Genomic DNA, 22,152 nt, shown 5'->3' with positions numbered 1-22,152 from the left:
GAAAAAGCCCAAATTAAATCAGATCAGATGCAAGACATAAAAGTTAGTGTGAAGAATTAAGTTTTAAGCTTCATTTTAACCAGCTGAGAGTAAAACGTGAAACACATTTTATCAGCAGCTTTATCTTCACAATCAGTTTGTTCCAGAAGATCTACGACAGATATGAAGTGACTTCGTCAGCTCAGCGTTCAGAAGCGAAGTCCACGAAGTTCTCCGTCAGCTGGAGTCCGTGCTCCTACAAGAACGTCTCGTACAGCTGATGTTGGATCCATGTCTGAGTTATTCATCCGCTGGGTTTCTCACGCTTTCTCAGCATAGGTGACATTAAATTTAATTCATGTATTTTCCATCTTTTCCATCCAGAACATCAAGTCCTCCATGTCAGCCGAGCGCACCAAGGGTTTCTGCCATGTTGTGGTGTCGTCAAACCTCAGAGACGGCATCTCCCACCTCATCCAGTCTGCAGGTTTGGGGGGCATGAAGCACAACACAGTCCTGATGGCCTGGCCTGGAACCTGGAAACAAGCCAATGACCCGCAGTCCTGGAGGAACTTCATAGGTAAATGCTTCAAAATGAATCTATAACATATGCAATCACTGTTAATCTTTTGTAAGCGGTAATTCATAGGAATGGGACACAGAAGGGGGACATGTTTGATTAGAAACACATTTATAATCTTTATGCTTCTTTAGTTGTATTAAAACCTGTGAACTCATTGCAGTAGAAGTAGTTTTCGTCCTCCACCAACCTCTCTGATCTTCCGTCCATCCAGAGGCGATACGCGAGACCACAGCTGCCCATCAGGCTTTGCTTGTGGCCAAAAATGTGGACAGTTTCCCCACCAACCAGGACAGGCTGGGGGAGGGCACCATCGATGTGTGGTGGGTGGTCCACGATGGAGGCATGTTGATGCTGCTGCCCTTCCTGCTGCGACAGCACAAGGTTGGTTGGTGTGTTTGGACTGCGTTGATCCCTGAAACGATCCATCCATCTCACGGTAAGCACCTCTCCTCCTGCAGGTGTGGAGGAAGTGTAAGATGCGCATCTTCACCGTCGCCCAGATGGACGACAACAGCATCCAGATGAAGAAGGACCTCCAGATGTTCCTCTATCACCTGCGACTGGATGCTGAGGTGGAAGTCGTGGAGATGGTGAGACAAAACCACATCGTATTTACAACTCGGAGGTCCGTTTTCTCCGGACAGTTACAGTATGTTCTCTCCTCCACAGCATGATAATGACATCTCAGCCTTCACCTATGAGAAGACCCTGGTGATGGAGCAGAGGTCTCAGATGCTGAAACAGATGCAGCTTTCCAGGACTGAAAGAGAGAGAGAGGTAACGTAGCCCTGAACACAGTGCTCGGCCCGACTAGGTGACGGCACACAAACACCAAATCCAGCATTTGTTGCTTTAAGTTTAACACCTCCACCGTGAACCTGTGCTGGTACCTGAGGATCAGTAGGGGTATGAGCACAATAGCCTTACGTCAGCTTTCTAACATACAGTTACGCTCAAACGTTTGCAGACACTCATCTGTATGAATGTCACATTAATTTAGGACTTCTAATGATTTATTTAAACTGTTCTTGTCCAGGATGTGATGTCTGTGCAGCATACAACTTCAATGATTCCTTGAAACATACATTTCTATTTATTTTGGATTTTCTCGTATCCACACAGGGTCAAAATTACACACACAGGTTTAGATTCATACGTACGTCCTGAAAGCTTTGAGTGGTGCTGAGGATTCATCTTTTCCCTTAACAAGGCCAGACCTATTAACTTTGTTTGTGGTCATGTGTGACTGCAGCTGGTAGCTTCTCATTGGATTGACCACTACTCGAAATCATGGCAAAGTCCAAGCAGCTTAGTGAAGATCCAAAAGGGACAATTTGAGATTTAAACGAGGTGGAAGGAGGACTCCAAGATCATCTGTACAAGTTATTCAGATGTGTTACCAGTTTTCTGGAGGATCATCCAGACTGTCACCATCAGGTAAAAACTAGTTGGGATGTTCAAGAACAACCCAAGAACCACCTAATTTCCAGCCTACACTGACCGTGAATCTGCTGGAACGTCACTGTCCACACTGAAGCCGCCGCAGCCTGAACGCAGCTCACATGGACAAGCCACACGCCTTCGGGGAGAAGGTTTTATGGTCAGATGGGATGAAGACTGAGTTTTTTGGCCACAACAAAGAAGTTTGGATGTTTGGAGGAGTCAAGCTGAGGCTTTAGCAAACAACACTGTCAAACATGGTGGTGGTAGCATCATGGTCTGGGGCCATTTCGCTGCCAGTAAGGTGGATGGAATATTGGTTACAGAATGGATAAAGCTATAAGATTCAAGGACTATACTTAGGCTCAAGGCCTGTGCCAGGAAACCAACCAGTTTAAAGAAACGGAACCAGTTCCAGGGTCACATAAACAGCCGGAAAACTGGCGACACAAACGCCAGGTGTTGCTTGTAAATTCAAACTTATGCACCAAACTGGTGCTTTAGGGAACTGTTGTACGTTGCATACACATTACATCCTGGAAACATGCTTAAAATCCTTAAAAGACCAAAATGAATGCGACATTCATGTCCATGATGAATGTATGTAAAATTATGGCGTCAGCTGTGCGTAGCATAGCGTGTTAGAACATAAAAGCCCAGTGGGTGATAGGTGGGTATTAGCTGACGTAGTTTAGGATTTCTCTGGCCGAACGCTGAGCTCTATGACAACTGGCCCTCTCCTGTTCACCCACCTCTGCCTGCCGGGGCCTCGCCGCCTCACTCAGATTCAGAGTATCACCGATGAGTCGCGTAGCTCAATCCGGAGGAAGAACCAGGGCGAACCAGAGAGCTCCACCCTCAGCCGGCAGTCCTCACCGATGGAGGACACTCAGGAGGACGAGGTAGCTGATTTTGTCAACCCACTGTCCCCCTTGGTTAGAACACTCAGGGCCGTATTCACAAAGCTCCATCTCTGGCTACAGTTCTTCATCATCACCATCATCGGGGTTTCAAATCTGAACTCAGAAAATTGAGTTTTTACTCTCATATTTGCCAAAAAAACTGATGTGGGTGGACAGCGATCCATTCTTGTCCAATGTGGACACCAGATTGTAAAGCTCTTCAGAGTGTACCACCAGATCATTGAGGTTGTCTTTGTTGGGCCTTGCTTGCTCATAACTCAACCTTCTCCACAAATGCCAGTAATGACTCATTTCCTGAGCAGTGTGTGGATCAGCACCGCTGTTAAAGCAGAAATCCAGACTGTGTTCATTGTCACCTCAGGGCTCAGGCCCTCAGAGGACAAGGGTCTCTGGATAATCCACTGAGCTTTTTAACCTGCTTACTCTGGGTTCATCCATGTCTGTGATGCTCTAGATGATGTGTGTCCAGGTTAAAGACCTTCCAGACAGCATCCATCATGGACATATGGCAGAACAACCACTCAAAGTCCACATTGGCCCAGAAGTAGTGCTACTTACTTCATAGTCATTGACAGCTGCTTTGTGAACACCAGCCCGTTGCACCTGAAACTGCTGCCCGGCCTCCCAAACCCCCCACCCCAACCCTTCCCTGAAAACTGCAAAGAGGGAGGACAGTACCATCACAGAGACCTGAAAAGGTTCAGAAACTGGTCTCTGGTGTCTCCTGGATGAATCTGAACCTCATGACGGTACTGTCTTCTCTCGTTACTTCTGAGCTGTAGTCACCCCCCCCCAACAATCAGTTTACAACCACAGGAGGGAAACCTCTTCTCCAGGGATAAACTTCCATCCACACCTGCTAAATATTTCAACCAGAAAGCTTTCAAACGGATTCACTGACGGCTCCTTGCGGTGGTCTTAGAGGAACAACATGAACAAAGATGTCCGGTGTAGTCAGCTGGAATAAAGACATGTTAGTCCTGTTCAGATGATACACACCTTTACCACAACACCAGTGTTTCAGTTTGTCACACGCTTCTCAATCCCAGTTTGGATTGTTTTATATTCTTTGTCTTCTGTTTGCATCTTTTTCTGATTCCTTACTCATCTCCTACTTCCTCAGTATGTCCACTTACCTTGTCTTGTGCTGGTGGTACGATCTTGGTCTCCCTTCTTTTCTTCTTAATCCCTGAACCTCTCTGCTGCTTTTTAAGGGTTTTCACACATGATGTCAGCCGTTCACGACACATGTAACAGACAACAGCGAGGCTGAGGTCAGCAAGCTGAGCTTGATCCCATCTCAATGTTGAATTTAACCGTTTTCCACTTCCTAAAAAGCTGGGACACTTGTCAATGTTGATGAAAGCAGAATGCAATGATTTTAACCCATATTTTTATTTCCAAGAAAACAGAAACAACAACAGATGTTGACACTGACATATTTTACCCTTTCATGCAGAATAATTGCTCATTTTCAATTTGAGAGCAGCAACACATCTGAAAGAAGCTGGAACCGGAGGCTGGAGACGTAAACAACTGGAGGACAACGTTAAAACTAATTCTATTAACTGGCAGCAGGTCAGGAACGTGACTGTTTTCAGAGAGGCCGAGTCTCTCAGGTGTGAAGATGGACGGAAAGATTGTGTAACAATTTTAGAAAAACGTTTCTTGATCCAAAAACCTTGAACCATCCCGCCGTCTACAGTGTATGATATTCAGAGAATCGGGAGGAATATTTGTGCGCATGGGACAAGCACGACGGTCAAAACTGGATAGACAGAAAACCAGACCTGGTTCTCTACTGGAAACCACTGCATGGACTCAGGAAGACTTCCAGAAACCACTGTCTGTGAACACAGTTCACCCTGAAACCCACTAATGCAGGTTAAAGCTCCATCATGCAGAGAAGAAGCCAGATGTGAACAGGATCCAGAACCATCTTCTTCCGTCTTCTCTGGACCAAAGCTCATTTAAAAAAGGTACATGGAGGTTTTAGAGCAACATCTGCTCCCATCCAGACAACGTCTCTTTCAGGGAAGACCTTGCAGGTTTCAGCAAGACGATGCTGAACCACATCCTGCATCCATCACAGCAGCATGGCTTCACAGGAGAAGAGTCCGGCTGCTGAACTGGCCTGCCTGCAGTCCAGACTTTTCACCAGTACACAACATCTGGAACATTTACTTACATTTTACACAGGTCCCAACTTTTAGTGAACTGGGGTTGTACAAACATCCGAGCTAACGGTGCATGTGTGAAAACTGCTTTCCTCCCTGTTTCTCGTCTTTCCAAACTTTTTCATTTAGCTTCGTCTCGTCTCCCCTCAAACATCGCGGTGATGCTCGTGTTCCTTCTGGTTTTCCTTGTCGTTTCTTCCCAGGCCCAGCTCATCCATGACAGGAACACAGCTTCTCATGCCACGGTGAACGACAAGGAAGACGCCGGGCCCGAGCGTGTGCACATGACCTGGACCAAGGACAAGCTGTTCACAGAGAGGAGCCGCAACCGCGAGTGCAACACCACCGTGGCCGTGCGCGACCTCTTTAACATGAAACCGTAAGTCTGTCTGAGGACGGCCAGCTGACTGCATCTGTACATTGTTATCTGAAGGAAAGGAAAGTGTAGACCAGGCGGTTAGACGTGACATGGTGTTGTTTCATGTGCATGTGAGACGTCGGCGCCGCTCTGAGCCGACGAGCAGCAGGATGGACGCTCGGATCGGAACGATCCTGCTCTTTAGCCGGGCGGGATGCAATGGGAAAACCGTGTGCATGACGTGTGCGTTCAGCCTGCGTTTGCGTGCGCACGTTGAGCCGTTCCAGCCGTAGTGCATGGCCAGGCCACGTGCACACCTTGTACACTAACAGCTTCTCATTCCATACTATCCGTCATATGACAGCGTGGACTTCCTGTCCACTTCCAAAGTGTCACAGGACCTGGAGAAACCTCACCACTCACATCAAACGACTCCATGTCACTGTCTGGGTGAACCTGAGTCGCCTCCGAGTGGTTTGGGACAGCTGGAAGCATGCAGTGTGGTGGAGAGAGCTGATGTAGACGCATCTAAGCCTGTTTCTGTTCTGTCCCGTTTTCCTCCTTCTAGAGAGTGGGAGAGTCTGTAAGTTGGTTTCTCTTTGCTCTGGGCCCTCCCTGTGTTCTTAGCTCATGTGCTCTAACCTCCCGTGTTTGTCTGTGGTGTCCTTGTTTGCATGAATTCCATCATCCAGCTTCAAACAGCATGTTGGCCTGTAAAACTGATAAAAACATGAGACACTAGAACAGCCAAGGGCTCATTTTGGCCCCCTTTGCATTTTCAACTCCATGAAACTCATGGAGATTTAGCCCGTATATATACGTATCTACTTCCACTTTGTCTACTTCTGATCCATAAATTGCTGCAGAGAAATAAAACGCTGCCTCCATAAAGATCATTTTTTCACTCTGCATCAGCGGGGAGTCAGAACGGCGCCCTCTGGTGGTTCTAGGGTTAAACTGACCTTAAAGCAAACACGTCTGGATTCAATAGAAGGAATTTTGTGCCACTGCTTTGTTCAATGGTCGTACTGGTTTCTGTTGTGTTACTGCCTGGCGCTCTATCGCTGTGATGATGATGATGATGAGGCAGCATTTAAAGACGCAGGACTCCTGTATGTTTGTGTGTGAACATTCTGGTCTCAGCTGTTAAATGCTGCCTCTTGATGGGACATTAACACTGCTTCAGCCCTCTGAGTTCCCTTCGCTGTAACTAAACACAAGGTTGATTCATGTGATCGTGTTATTTTGTGTATTAGTTCGGCTTTTATTAATCTTAGACTCTAACTTGGATGTTTTCTCCCCTGAGATGTTTCTCACTGTGAATGCCTCGTTGCAGGAACCAGTCGAACGTCCGCCGCATGCACACCGCGGTCAAGCTGAATGAGGTGGTGGTCAACAAGTCCCAGGGAGCTCACCTGGTCCTGCTCAACATGCCCGGACCCCCACGGAACAGAGGAGGAGATGAAAACTGTATCTTTGAAGCAGATGTTTATTTAGTAGTTTTAGATAGTAATCAGATACATCATGTCCTGTGTGTTACAAGATAAAAACCGAGTCTTGTACCAGGTCCTTTATAGTTATTTTTCTTTATCACATCCTCTTTCAAAACATTATCAGGAAGCTTATATCCCAGTAAAATGTCCATTTTCCCAAAGTATCCGTGTTTGGTCATGACCAGAAGATATGGGAGCGATCGGCGCTCCGGTCCAGCGTTGTTCCTGTGATGGTTTGCTTTTAATATGCAGTGGGATAAAGAATCGGATCAAAGCCCTCCAGCCAAATATTCTCGTCCTGTAATAGATTTTAGTAACAGTGGAGCCGTGGGACGGCAGCATGAGGCTTTGCTACGACTCCGAGCTGAACCTGCGCTCTGCTCGGCTTTAGGAGGAGTTTCAGGGTATGGGTTACCTGTCCAGCTGAGGCTTCCCGCACTGGAGAGGCAGTCATCAGCTGTTTTTACTCTTCAGTTGTATTTTACTGAAGCTGCGCTCAGAAGGACGGCCCTGGTCATTTCATGTAAAGATGATTATCTGTCAGCTGAGTGAAGCCGTTTCTGCTGCCTCCAAGTGGTGAGAAACAGCTACTGCAGCAACATCCTAAACATCTGTAGTGGAATTAATTGCTTAGTGCTTAGCAGCTTAATTACCAACATATTTAAGCAGCTGGTAGATGGGTGTACTGAGGGCTGGTGTACTGAGGGCTGGTGTACTGAGGGCTGCTGTCCTGCAGGTTTTGGATGTTTCCTGCTGCAGCACACCTGAGTCACATTAATGGGTCAGCATGTTTGGGTAGAACTTGACAAGACACTGTTGTGGAGAGCCATTTCATTTAAATCGGGTGTGTTGAAGCAGAGAAACATCTAAAACCTGCAGGACTGCAGCCAACGGAGCTGGAAAACGCTCGGTGTACTGGGACACATTTGGAGACACAGGAGGCGTGGACAGGACCTACACTAAGACATTTTAAAGGGAGAGTGCGAGGAGACGTGGACAGGACCTACAGTAAGACATTTTAAAGGGAGAGTGCGAGGAGGCGTGGACAGGACCTACAGTAAGACATTTTAAAGGGAGAGTGCAAGGAGGCGTGGACAGGACCTACACTAAGACATTTTAAAGGGAGAGTGCGAGGAGGCGTGGACAGGACCTACACTAAGACATTTTAAAGGGAGAGTGCGAGGAGGCGTGCACCAGAGCACAATCAGGAGCGACTGATTCACGAGTTTTCCATCGTATTTGGCAAAGTATGAAAATATAAACATTCAAGGCGTCTTACAGGATCAAACAGCTGTAGTTCCACAGCTGTTTATATCAAGTTTAAACCCGAAAAATATTTAAATTAAACTTATTTGTATTAAACAAAAAAAAAAACTAAAGTTCTGAAAAATTTTTATAAGCTAAAATAACAAAATAAAATATGTACAAAAAAAAATTACTGAAGAAATAAAATAAATAATAGTGATCAAATAAATGATTTTTAATTTATGCTCTGATACTTTGAGGCCGCTCCACGTTTGCCTTCTTCTTCTTAACGGCTGTTGACTCAGACATGGAGTTCCTGGAGGTCCTCCTGGAAGGTCTCAACCGCGTCCTCCTGGTGCGAGGCGGTGGCCGAGAAGTCATCACCATCTACTCCTAAAAACTAAAACTCTCATGCCCTGCACTGCACACATGGCTTTGTCGCCATGGATACTGGTCACTGGGCATTTTTTGAGGGAAGAAGCCTAATTTGTTCTGGGGTTTTTGGAAGGCGGGACCACTTGTGACTGACAGACGGTCTGAAAGGCATCACGTTAAAGCTGGTGTGGGATCAGCTGGAGGAGCCGGTGGATCACAGAACCCCTGCAGAGAGAGACGAGCATAGAGACACTTTACACCTTTCTTTCAAACAAAAACATGTTCTCTTTGTTCTATTCTGTTCTATTCTGTTCTATTCTGTCTGTTCTGCTCCGTCTTCTTTCCTTCGTGTTGATGTTGTCGACTTTCTGGCTCTTTCTGTGGACCAATCAGCAAAGAAGAAGCGAGCGTTGATATGAATCTTGTAGTCTGGACCTGAGAACATGCACATGTAGATGAGATACTACAGGCTAGATTAGGAGGTTTTTCTGTGTTTTGAAAGTTTTCCTGGACTCATTTAGAAGCTGCTTGAGGTCCTGGTCCAGACTGAGTTCACATGCAGAGCCACCGATGTTCCTGCTGCTTTCATACATGTACTGTAGCCGTGCCGACCGTCCCGCTGCTCATGTGTGAAATCAGCGTTCAGAGCGGACCCGGCTGGAGAAGCTGAACGTGCACCTGTATCATTTCCTGTTTCTCCTCATCTTTTAATAGGGATAAGAGCCATAACAAGTAGAGCAATTTAATGTCTAGAAGGTGTTTGCTTGGGAACAAAAAGACTCTTTTCTTTGAAATGTTTAATCCAGTGGCTGTTTGACAGCATATAATAACAGCTGGAAGGTTTGCATTTGAATCTAGACATTTAAGTCTAACGTAGAGACGCAGAAGCAGACCGACACAAACTGTTCTGGTTACTGGTGACTTTGCACAATCAGTCTTTCAGCACTTCATTCCTTGTGGACTCACTTTTTTTCTGTTGGTCAGCACCAGAAGATAAAAGGACGCAGATAGAAAGCTTTTCCATCCTACCTTTATCCATGTTTCAGTGTTTTTATCATATTTTACTCAACAGAGATCCTTGGCTTCCAGTCCCAGACTGTGTAGATAAATGTAGGAGAAAAAGTGCCAAAATGACCATAAAAGAATCTGTGGAAGTGCAACTGAAGCAGCTCAGAGCTGATTTCTCATGATTTTAACCCTGACAACCTTTAATAGAGCAAATTTTTTTATAATTTCATGATACAGCTCCTCATTTTGCAAGAATTTCCATTTATTTTAACCCATCTAAAGATTTCCTCTTTCCTCACGTACCTCCACAGTTTCTTTTCACACAATTAGCCGTGTGGTATTTTATTTTTTTAAGCAGAAAGTCAGATTTTCCTCGAGTTGTGAACCAGGAAAATGTGGCCTGCTTGTCATTTAGACGTTACTGTTTGTGTTGATGTTTGCCTGTGTAACCATAGTTAGTCTCTGTAGTGTTTCTTAGATTCGATCTTCTGTTACTGTCTTTGTTAACTTCCAGGCAGTTTGTAAGTGAAGCCGGCAGCGTTTGTCCTCTTTTATTTTTTGTTGTTTTGTTTGCACAACCCACAGGGCTGGAAACCCTCATGATCCAGATGCATCCTGGACTGAAAATGTTAAAAACATGAGTAAAAATGAATGGATGGATTCTGCATCACACGACATGAAGTATGTTACCGTGTAGTTTGTTTTAGCTACCAAAGATAAAACACACGATTAAAAAGAGAAAAAAACATCCAAACTGTTTGGTTTTTAAGACGTTTGCATGAAAAGTTGGAAAGAAGAAGGATTAATGAGGGTCCTTGTTGTTAATCATGTGGTTTCTGAGCTGAGTAGCAGACATGCATTAAAACACTTAATGCAACCTTGAAAGGAAAAGGCTAAATGAAGGGAGCTGGTGGAGGTGAAACGGACCCTGCAGTCGGTGTTCATACCCTGACCGGATGATATCTACCTCCAGGAGTCACAGGCTCAGCTGAAGCAAGCAGGTGGAGTCACCACCAGAAAGCTGGAGTGAGAGGACCAGAGGCATGGCGTGCTCGTGCGAGCGGGTTTTCGTCCTTAAACCGTGTTACTGCTGCAGCTGCAACCAGAGGTCCCAGGTGTGCGCACCTGTAGAGGAAGGTGGACGTGTCTGTGTCTCTGAGTAATATTAAATATTAAATTATATAATATTAATATTAAACGTGCTGAAACAAATCAAACCGTCTTTCTCTACAGCAGCTGGTTGACTGAGAGCATCGTCATTATTTCACTGATGAATCAATCACCACTAACACGTTGATCTAGTTGAGATCAGCTGTTTACTGAGCTGAAAACACGTTTCACGGCCTCGTTTATCAGACTGAGCGCAGCAAAACAAACTAAGGGCGACGTCTGCGACGCAAAAAGCAAATGCTGCTTCAACTTCCAGATCTATAAAAGCGCGGGCACGCCGTCCTCCATCTGTTTCTGTTCAAAAACCAGAACCAACTCTAAAGCAGCGCAGGTGAGGGAGCGCCTTGCCCCGCCCACAAACGGACAGGTGGACGCCTGGAATACATATTCATCACATCCTTTTCATGACGGCTCAGGAGGGAAAAAGAGGAATTTTTCAGGCTGTGAGACAGAGATCCTGATGGACCGCGTTGGAAAAGGTAAAATGTGTAACTGGTGGACACGGCGTGGACGTTACTGGTGTCAGAAAGACAGAATAGTGGCAGCAGGTGGAGACGCTGTCATCACAGCGTCAGAAGGAAGAAACACCAGAGGAGTCGGATCGTACGGATGGATATCAGTCTGCCATGCAGGAGGCCGAAGTTCAGTAACAGTAGGCTCTTTAGGCGCATTCCGACAGAGAAGTTCTAAGAACGCAGTTCTAATAACTGTCCTAGTTCTAGGAACTACCTTCTCCAGGGGAACTGTTTCATGTTGCATTCGCACATGAGTTGGGGGCGGTAGCGGGACCGATGTGACGCATACGTCTGCGACAGTGACGTGTGACTTTAGCGCCACATAACAACAAAACAAAACCCGCTAAAAACAAAACAACACGGCAAGTTAATATGGAGAAGAAAGAGATCGTAGTGTTCATGCTCTGCTTGATGGAGATGTTACTGATGGACGATACAACCAGGCGTCTCACGTCGAGGCTGGAAGGCTCCTGAAAGTCAGAAGATGAAGAATCCAGCGGCAGGAGATCCGCCGCAGACAAAGGAGACGACGTGTAAGTTTAACTTATTAAACATGCGCCGATTGTATACGTGTCTTATGGGTAAATATTTCAGACGGTTTTCTACTGTCTGTGTTGAGCAGATTACAATAAGTAAATATTTCAGACGGCGGGTTTATTGTAACTCGTGTTCTGCGTTTCAGACGTTGCTGCAGCTCATTGAACTCCTCACCGTCCGGCTGGTCCGGAGCAAAGCTGATAACTAGTGGGAAAAGGTTGTTCTCAATTTTACCGATGAGCAGTGGATAGAGAATTTCTGTATGTCCAGGGAGACATTTCAATACATCTGTGGCCGCCTGAAGCTGCACTGGAGAGGATGGACACAACCACCTGCTGCAGATACTGAAGGAGATGGAGAACAGCCTGGATGCTTCACCTCCTGCCTTCCAGCTAATCACTACACACCTCTTCATAATAAGCATCATGTTCTGGAAGTTCCACAGATAGAACATACATGTATACATGATGTACACATTTAAAAAGAAAATGTTCCATAGAAAAGGCATCATTTAATTTTTTATTTTTTTTTGGTGTGTGTGTGTTATGTGTAAAATAAAGATCTCATCACCTTTAATAGATGTGATAAGTTAATAACTACTCAATATTTTTATTAGCTAATATTTTATAGATGTGGCCAAAGCACATCTAACAGACACAAACTGAAAACTTCAGACTCTTTACAAAGTCATTTATTTTTTTATAGTGAATACAGCAGAGCAAAAATAACTATGTACATGTGTGTATATGCTGCATATCACACTGGCTTTTCCTGCCGCACACAGGAGTCATTTGTTGCGGCGTTGCCCGAGTAAACATGTCGGTGGTACAAACTGTCCAATTTACTGTTTTTTCGGTTCGTCCCGCTCCAGTTGTCGTGGTTCTTAACTTATTTGTAGTCTTGTGTGCGTTTTCTACTTGCGCTGTTTCGCGTTATCCCGCGTTCTCTGACTGAGAGCTGATCGTCAGGAATATTTTTATATCAAAACCTCTCTGAAAATCCTCTGTGGCGTAGACGGTCAGAAGAGCTTCGACCTCCTCGTCGGTCCATTTATCGCTTGCTCTGTTCTTGTTTTTGTCCGTATGTGCAACCGTGTTTTTTAAATGTGGCGGGGACACAAAATGCGGAAATCTGGTAGCTACCAGTCACCAAACACCTACGTCATGAGGGTTCCTATAGAACCCCGCTCAGACCCTGCCTCGGAGCAGGAGCTAAAATGGTTCCGTCTTCCAGGGATCCTGAGCGCCCCTCTGGCTCCGCCCTCTGGCTCCACTCTCGCCTCTGATTGGGTGATTAAATATTGCCTTAACAAGCGGCTGAACAGGTGGAGCTAATGAAATTCATCTTTTGCATCTTCGTACAGTAATTCTGCGCGGGCTAAAACAAACAGACCCTCCTTGTATAATTTCATGAGCTCCAAAACTCGGAACTTCTGGCGGTGTTGATAAAAGTTTTATTTTGAAATAAATTGGCCCTCACAGCTTCCGGTCTCGCGCTGCAGCGTGGAAAGCGCAGTCTGCCGCAGCCATCAGCCCGGAGCTGCCGCCGTGGTGACATCCTCTGGGGAGCGGACCGCACAGGAGGTGGCGGCGGTCCGTGTGTCGTCCAGCCGCCGCGTGAAGCTGCTTTCTGGGCCCTGATCGGCGGCCGCTTCGCAGCGAGGCGCCGGCTGGAGGAGGAAGAAACCCGCCGCCGCTCCAGTCCTCGCGCTGATCGCTGTCAGACGTGAACGAGGTGAAGACCGAAATGGTGCCGTTAAATGGTTGTTTTACCGCAGAGGAAGCCTGACCGGTTCTTTCAGCTGCTGTGAGACCAGTTTCTCGTACATGAGCGACCCGAGCGGGAGCGACGGCGGAACGCGGCGCGGCGCTGGTGTGGCTGCAGGTGGATGGCCAACCTGACGGTGTGCGCCGCCGCCTCCCGTCCAGCCGCTGCCGCTGCTACAGCCCAGGCTGCTTCACCCGGAGCGGTGGAAAAACGAGAAAAAGAAAATCACCGAGAAAGCGTTTCATAAGCCCGAGCCATGCTTCCCGGAGTCGGCGTGTTCGGCACCAGCCTGACCGCCAGGGTCATCATCCCGCTGCTGAAGAACGAAGGCTTCGCCGTCAAAGCGCTGTGGGGCCGGACGCAGGAGGAGGCGGAGGAGCTGGCCAAGGAGATGAACGTACCGTTTTACACCAACCGGATCGACGACGTGCTGCTGCATCAGGAAGTGGATCTGGTCTGCATCAACCTGCCGCCGCCTCTCACGCGGCAGATCGCGGTGAAAACGCTGGGTGAGTCCTGCTGCAGCTGCTGGATGGATGCTGCGGCCCTGCAAGCTCACATCCGCACGTACATGATGGTGGTTAGGTCACTTCTGTGCTGCTACAGCCTAACATGGAGGTTTTTAGTCCCACTTTTCTGTCTGAATATAAACCTGATCCTCAACTGTGAAGTAAAACAGAAAGAAATAGGGACGCATGTTACATGTCAGTTCATTTCCCTTTCGTTAGATGCAAAGGGAGCTCACTCAGCAGAGGCCTGGGAGGTGCATGCAGAGGGAGTCTGTTCCAGTTAAAATCTGGAGCAGTGCAGCTTATTTCAGGACTTATTCAGGGGCTGCTGTGAAAGGACGTGGCGGCGACCACTGAGGCTTTATTTACCCTGCAGCTTGGCAGAGCCCAGCTGGCAGCAGCTTTATTAGGTCAACATTGTGCCACAAAACAAACGGGTTCAAAGATTCAAAACACTGAGGGCAGGAAATGAGTTATATCTGGAAATAAATGGTAATGAAACAGGTGGAAGCAAAAGAAGGAGAGGAAAGAAAACCTCCGTTTATTCTCACCGCTTTGAGAAGTTCATAGATCTTCATGAACAAGCAAGGTTGCACATGCACCTGTTCATGACAGCTTCTTGTGCTGCTTTACACCATCATGTGATTCGATCAAAGGCTCCAGAAAGCTGCTTAATGGACCTTAAGGTGCAGTTGGGCTTCTGCAACACAAAGAGCTGCTTGTCCTGGTGCTCGATTCTTTAAAACGTCTCCTCAGTTGGTATAAAAATGTTAAAAACTGCATGTGGGATGAGATACAACCCCGATCCGTAGCTGTCTTTTACTTGCCATACTGACCTGCTTCCATCCCACTGGCAGCATGAATGATAGCCTGAGTCAGGCAAGCGGAGATCAGCCTGACTGGGTGGAGTAGAGCTGCTATTGTGATGGTCACATCAGCATCCCAGTATGAAGAAGCTCTGGAAAACTTTCCTAACCAGCTTCAGGAACACAGGAATGTATTACGTAATGAATCTTTAACCAGCCAAACTGCTCTTCGTAGAGGAGGTGGGGGGTTGTGAAACAGAATTGATCTGTATTAGTATCACCTGACTGGTGGAGTATCAACAGCAGACATCAGCTGGACTTTCAGCCTCTTGCATCAGCGCTGTGCAGGCCACTGATTGGTCACTGCGTGACGCCCTCCCCTGACAGGGTGTGCGAGGTGGCTGTCATCATAAATGTAATCAGCGGAGGAATGTGGGTGTTTGGAGACGCACCGACCGGCCATCTGCTGCCTGACTAACATGTTAAACCAGCAGGATGAGGCAGCATCTCAGACACAAAGTTTAAAAACCAGTTTACATAAGTTCACAGTTCAGGCAGGCGGAACTCACCGGTTCAGGTCAGCAGCACTTTAATACGTGTCATTCAGGTTTAACCGGAGTCCATGCTTCGTCTGGTTACAGCAAACCAGTCAGTCTTGTTGAGCTTCATCTCTCTTTCTTCTCTTTCACCCCCCGTTTCCCTGTTTTTCACCAGGCAGCCGCCTGAGGCGCCTATGTCACCCGGGTTTTGTCTGTGAGGTAGCTGGGTGGACAGAGGTCCTCACAATAAGACACACCTGCATGTTATTAGGCCCAAGTACCAAAAGCAGTGCAAGCTGTGGTGTTTATTATTCTGCCGCTGTCCTCAACACCCCAAAACTCCTGAAATGGTGCAGATTGGGGAGAAATCTGTGTGTTAATCTAGTTTGTAATAATCATAAAATAAGAGACCATTTTCATGCAAACCAAAGATCTGATCATTACCTGATTTCTGGAGTTATCAGATAACTCTAGAGCTCATGCAGACAGCATCACCTGATCTCCTTCATCACACCTTTGGACATCTCGGACCAGCGTCCTGCAGGTTTAAAGTTTCTCTGCACCGACTCTTCATGACCTGCTGGTGAAGAAGTTGCAGCAGGGAAACAGACAAGTTGGCGATCCTTACTTTATCCGAGAACCGCCGCTACCTGATGGTGAGAAACCAGATGAACTTTGCTCTCTTTGTGCATGTTGACCAGCGCATCAGATTTATTTCATGTTTTTATATCTCCACACATACAAAAAACCACTTCCACATTTATTAGCTCACACATTAGCAGCTAACGCTAACGCTGCAGCCGCATCCTTTTCTAAATGACAGGAAGCTGCATCACTGTACACGTACAAATAATCCGAGGGTTTTCCAATATATTTCAGAAGTGGAGATAGACGAGTAAAATGAGTTTATTTCAATAATCAGATTTTTCCCAGATATCTGACTTTGCTGGTTATGTAAACGTTGTCTGATGAAGGATATCAGATGATGCTGTCTGCATGACCACTAGAGTTATCTGACAACTCCAGAAACAGGGTAATGATCAGTTTCTGGCGTGCATGTAAACGTGCGCTTTGGTGTTTCACTATTAAACAGGAAGTTGAAATAATTCCCACATGCAGTAACTGATGTGCACCAAATAAACTTGACTGGTCCCATCCTGAACACATGGTTTGTCATTGCTGTAGCCCCTCCCCCTGGCAGCAGGAAGTCCGAGCCAATCATGCCTCGTTTTACTCCATGTCATGATTCCACTGGCTTTTAGTGTCTTAGGGTCATGGCTTATTTAGGCTTTCAACACTTGTGAGAATATACGGGATCTATAGGAATCACTGGGTTGATATCTTTCTAGGTTTTTAGACTTTATTCATATGGCTGCAAAAAGCTCCTCAGCTGAACGTTGATATCATGCAGCATTAATGCTCCAGTAAAAGAATAAATGGGGGTCTCAGAGTTTTTAAATTCCCCTTGTGGGTAAGTTTAAATGTACTTGAGAAGCATTCATGTAGTTGTCATCAGAGGAGAGACTGAGATGGCAGGAAGCTTTGGAAAAAAGGACTTCGATCACGACTTCCATCAGTGTCACTTCCGTATTGGCTGATTTTCTCTTTCTGATGTTTCCTGCGGCCTGAAGGCTTTTGTGGTTGCTGTGATGCTGTGAAGGAATCTGAGAGCTGCTCCTGAAACGTGACCCTCCAGAGTTTCAGGTGCTCTCTGTTCCTTTTGTGCTGTCGTTTGGCCGGTGGAGGGGGAGGTGGTGGGAGACAAGGCCTTCTGCAGATTTTAGAGCTGCCGAGGCTCCTCATCATATCTGTTTAAAGATCCTTACATGGCTTTGTGCAATAATTTGTGTTACATCCAGTAAGACTGGCGACTGATTAAATTGATGGATTTATTTGCCTGAGAGGCTGTGGTTGGGGATAGAAAATAATCATGGGGAGCCATTCACCCACAAACGGTGGTGAAAAGCTTCTTCTCTAAAGATTAGATTAGATTAGATTCAACTTTATTGTCGTCACACATGTGCAGGTACACGGCAACAAAATGCAGTTTAACATCTAACCAGAAGTGCAAAAGCAGCAAGTGCAGATATAATAAATTAAGTATGTACACGGTATGTTGTGGGAATACCTTAGTGACTTACAGAATGGACTATGAACTTATTATCCAGATTAATATGGGCTTTAAATATAGTCATCTATAAACAAACTATGAACATAATTTACAGGATGAAATATGCAGATGATAAATTATACTGTACAAAGCTGCAAGTGTAAATTACGTGAAATATTGCAATAATATGGGCAGTAGCTACCTAGGATCGCAGCAAGAATTCAGTAAGGACACAGTTCTGGGGAAGAAGCTATTCCTCAGTCTGCAGGTCCTTGTTCAGAAGCTCCTGAAGCGCTTGCCCGAGGGCAGGAGGGAAAACAGTCTATGGGCAGGGTGGGAGGAGTCCTTAAGAATGCTGCTGGCTCGGTTCAGACAGCGTTTCTTCTGGACGTCCTCGATGGCTGGAAGTGGAGTTCCTGCGATGTGTTGGGCAGTTTTCACCACCCGCTGCAGTGCCTTACGCTCTGCGATCGAGCAGCTACCATACCAGACTGTGACACAGTTTGTTAGGATGCTTTCAATCACACAGCGGTAAAAGTTCACCAGGATGTCTGAAGACAGGTGGTTCTTCCTCAGTGACCTCATGAAGAACAGGCGCTGGTGAGCTTCTTTGACCAGACTGGAGGTGTTGGTGGTCCTGGACAGGTCCTCTGAGATGTGGGTCCCCAGGAACTTGAAGCTGGAGACACGCTCTACGGCCTTCCCGTTGATCCAGATGGGGTCGTGTGTGCCTCTTTTCTCCTTCCTGAAGTCTACAATGAGCTCCTTGGTCTTGCTGGTGTTGAGGAGCAGGTTATTTGCAGTGCGCCACAGGGCCAGGTGCTGCACCTCTTCTCTGTAGGCGGTCTCATCGTTGTTCCTGATGAGACCAATCACCATGGTGATGATGGAGTTGGATCCATGCACAGGTCTGTAGTCGTGGGTGAAGAGGGAGAAGAGGAATGGGCTCAGCACACAGCCCTGTGGCACCCCGGTGTTGAGGGTGGTGGTGGTGGAGCAGGTGTGGCCTGACCTAACGTGCTGTGGTCTGTTGGTCAGGAAGTCCTTAATCCAATTGCAAATTGATGTGTCGGTGCCCAGATCTCCAAGTTTAGTGATTAACTTGGAGGGGACGGTTTTAATGCTGAGCTGAAGTCAGCAAACAGCAATCGTGCATTTGTGTTGCTGTTGTCCAGGTGTGTCAGCACACAGTGCAGCGCTATGGAAACGGCATCATTGATGCTCCTGTTGCTGCGGTAGGCAAACTGGTGTGGATCCAATGTGGGTGGAGGGAGTTCTTCAGGTGTGCCTGGACCAGCCGCTCAAAGCCCTTCATAATGATGGATGTGAGGGATACTGGGCGGTAGTCATTGAGGCAAACTGGGTTGGAGTGTTTCTGGCACGATGGATGTAGTTTTGAAGCATGTTGGCCTTTTTGATGCCCCTTCTCAGGTTTGCCCTGGATGTGCTGTAGGCCTGTGCATCACCTGATCTGAAGGCAGTGTTACGGGCCTTCAGCAGGAGCCACACCTCCTTGTTCATCCATGACTTCTGATTAGGGTACGTGGTGATCTGCTTCTTTGTCGTGATACTGTCAATTGTGGTGGTGATATAGTCCAGAATAGAGGAAGTATAAGTGTCAATGTCCGTGTGTGAGTCGCCGGTGACCTGGAGAGCAAACATACTCCAGTCCATGTGTTGAAACCTGTCCTGGAGTGCAGAGTGTGTCCCTGCTGGCCAGACTCTGATGATCCTCACTGATGGTCTGACAGGTTTGATGAGGGGTAGGGCTGGGCGATGATTCGAATTTTAATCACAATTACGATCTGGGTTTTCAACGATCATAAAAATGAAATGGTCCGATTATTTTTGTCCTTCACAGTTTCCTCCCGTGCTGTTTTCAGTTGCAAATCGAGCGCATCTTGCATTGAAGCGCTCTGGTGCAGACTCCTCCCACTGCTGCAGACTCCTCCCACTGCTGCAGACTCCTCCCACTGCTGCAGACTCCTCCCACTGCTGCAGACTCCTCCCACAGCCCGACTGCTTTAGTTTTATTCAGCGAGTTGCAAACACCTCGCCAGTTATGGGCTGGACACACAGGAGGCGACGTCGCTCCTTCTCCATCATTTTCTAACGAACTTGCGCGATGAGGCGGAAATCGCTGCCCTCCTCCAGCCAAGCGACAGTCGTGCATGTGAAATGTTGCGCTCGTGCACGCAGACGTGCACACGGGGGCTTTGCGATACGACACAAGAAAATAGAAAAATGTTCCATTTTTGTGAGTCGCGACTAAATAATCCACCAGCTCCCAGAGTCACAGAGAGACAAACGTTATAAACAAACAGATATTTTTTTCATTTAACACAGCAAACAATCCGGGATTTAAGAACCTCATGAACACTTTGGACAAGTGGCATCACTGCCATCTCACCACCATGTTAATGGAGTGTCTCTCCTGCCCTGTACGATGAGTGTGGTGAGGGTGTGTGAAAGACGTGGCGACAGTCCTATGTTTCGCCACCACTACGGACCTGTGGTCAAGCCGTATAGAAATGTCTCGCTACCTTTTATTGACGCAGATTTCAAGGTGAAAACGAAATTTCTTTTTTTTCCAGATCACACCGGGCAGAACATAGCTGCTGGTCACAGTAAACACTTAAAATGTCACAATGACCCCCCCCCCCCAACTCTCTCTTTCTCTAATCGTGTTAAATAATCGAGATCTCAATTTCAATCAAAATAATCGTGATTATCATTTTTCCCATAATCGAGCAGCCCTAATGAGGGGTGAATATTTGGGAGTGAGGAACAAAGAAAGGGGGTCTGATTGTCCTCGGTGGGGGAGGGGGGGGTCGCAGTGTAGGCACTTGCCACGTTAGAATAAACATGGTCCAAAGTCTTGTTTCCTCTGGTGTTGCAGGAGACATGTTGGTGGAATTTGGGGAGCGCTGTCTTTAGATTTGAGTGATTAAAATCACCCGCAACAATAAATGCAGCCTCTGGGTGGGCAGTCTGTTGTTTGCTAACAGCCGCATGAAGTTCGTTCATTGCAAGCTTGGCATTAGCATCCTGGGGAATATAAGCTGTGGTTATGATGGTGGATGTGAACTCCCGTGGCAGATAAAATGGTCTGCACTTAACCATGAAACACTCTAGGTTAGCTGAACAGTGTCTCCCAAGAGTAATAGAGTCCGAACACCAGGCCTTGTTGACATGAATGCACAGTCCTCCACCTCTAAAGTAATTCCAACCATTGTCTGACCTCAGTGATAGAAGATATCTGGTCTGCTGCAGACGCTCGCTCATCGCTGCCCTCTGGGCCAGACCGCATCAACGGGCAGTCTGGGTAGCAAACCTGTGGGTCATATCATTGCTTATGTCATACGGATGTTGCTAATAGCAACAGACTCACAGAAGATGATCCGCAGCATCATTTGTAAACATTTCTGGTTGAAAACAATCATGTTTTGGGTTAAAACTCTGTTCAGAGTCTGTTCACTGGTGGCAGTTGGACATTAACATGCAGTTCCTTTTACGGCCACTAGAGGTCGCGTATTCTTTGAACGTAACTAAAAGGTCGTTATCGCTGCATGAAGAAATGACTATGGGGTCTTTTTTGGGGGGGTTCAGTTGGTAAACAGACTCAGTAAAGCTGCTATCTCAGCATTATCTTTCCAAATAGCCATTGTTGGCTAATGTTAAACACCTTTAGCTACGGGCTACAGCAGAGCAAGAAACAAAATACCAAAGCAGCTAAACAAAATCATTTGGACTGTTTTTTAAGGTGTGTCCATCATGCAAGATCCTATCTGCTACAGAGTAAAGAGATGTGATAGCAGAGATTTAATTTTGGTTATTGACATGTAGCAGTGGTTCTTGGTGTTTTGATAATCTCTAAGACACCTGCTCTGAGCGGCCACCCAAAAGCCAAGAGCTATTTATAACCTGCCTGCAAAGGGCGAGCAGGCGTCATCATAAATGTTCCACCACTGATGCTCTTACGCAACTGCTATTCCAAGTACTGATGAGCTCTTTGGCAGCTCAGCAAACTTGTTTAACAGACTAGCTGATCCAGGTCGTCTAACAACATCCACAGAAGACTGTTGGAGAAAAGAAACCGATGCTCAGGAGATGAAACTGGCCGTAATGTTTCCAGTTTAAATGTCTGTTGCTGTTCTTAAAAGCAAAAATTAAGCTCCTTTAAGCTCTTTTAAGACATTTTTATCTATTATTAGGCTCAGACTAGCCAGAAACATACCGGCCACTCTACCAGGACCAACGTCTAGTACCGAGTAGCACCTCTTTTTTCACCAGAACCTCCTTAATTCCTGGTGATAGATGAAGCAGGTGGTGGAAACCTTCCTCAGAGGTTTTCTCCATATTGACATGACAGCATCACACAGTTGCTGCAGGTTTGTCGGCTGCATCCATGATGAGAATCTCCCGTTCCACCACATCCCAAAGCTGCTCTACTGGACTGAGATCTGGTGGCTGTGGAGGCCGTTGGAGTCCAGTGAACTCATCGTCATGTTCTAGAAAGCAGGTGGAGATGATCTGAGCTTTGTGACATGGTGCATTATCCTGCTGGAAGTAGCATCAGAAGATGCTCCACTGTGGTCATAAAGGGATGGACATGGTC

At 46.6% G+C, this 22,152-nt stretch overlaps 2 protein-coding genes across 6 annotated transcripts in view; both read left to right on the top strand.

Moving 5' to 3' along the window:
* Positions 1-10,329, top strand: part of slc12a7b (solute carrier family 12 member 7b) — a 76,059-nt gene extending 65,730 nt beyond the window's left edge. For 2 of the 4 annotated variants that reach the window (XM_041968844.1, XM_041968846.1), the window contains exons 18-25: positions 364-559; positions 774-943; positions 1,021-1,152; positions 1,232-1,339; positions 5,306-5,481; positions 6,029-6,043; positions 6,797-6,930; positions 8,504-10,329. In XM_041968844.1, coding sequence (XP_041824778.1) covers positions 364-559; positions 774-943; positions 1,021-1,152; positions 1,232-1,339; positions 5,306-5,481; positions 6,029-6,043; positions 6,797-6,930; positions 8,504-8,595 — 1,023 coding nt within the window. In that variant the 3' untranslated portion in view covers positions 8,596-10,329. Of the gene's footprint in view, positions 1-363; positions 560-773; positions 944-1,020; positions 1,153-1,231; positions 1,340-2,787; positions 2,905-5,305; positions 5,482-6,028; positions 6,044-6,796; positions 6,931-8,503 lie in introns of all 4 variants that reach the window. The other 2 variants (XM_041968847.1, XM_041968845.1) reach the window with 2 other exon arrangements.
* Positions 10,330-13,205: 2,876 nt separating this feature from the next.
* The window catches only part of gfod1 (glucose-fructose oxidoreductase domain containing 1), a 33,364-nt gene continuing 24,417 nt past the window's right edge, over positions 13,206-22,152 (top strand). The window contains exon 1 of one of the 2 annotated variants that reach the window (XM_041968863.1): positions 13,206-14,079. In XM_041968863.1, the coding sequence (XP_041824797.1) occupies positions 13,827-14,079 (253 nt within the window). In that variant the 5' untranslated portion in view covers positions 13,206-13,826. Of the gene's footprint in view, positions 14,080-15,418; positions 15,463-22,152 lie in introns of those variants that run through there. The other variant, XM_041968864.1, reaches the window with a different exon arrangement.

The sequence above is a fragment of the Melanotaenia boesemani genome, chromosome 18, assembly GCF_017639745.1.
Source record: "Melanotaenia boesemani isolate fMelBoe1 chromosome 18, fMelBoe1.pri, whole genome shotgun sequence".
NCBI classification, from domain to species: Eukaryota; Metazoa; Chordata; class Actinopteri; order Atheriniformes; family Melanotaeniidae; genus Melanotaenia; species Melanotaenia boesemani.
This window is presented reverse-complemented; position numbering and strand designations above follow the sequence as displayed.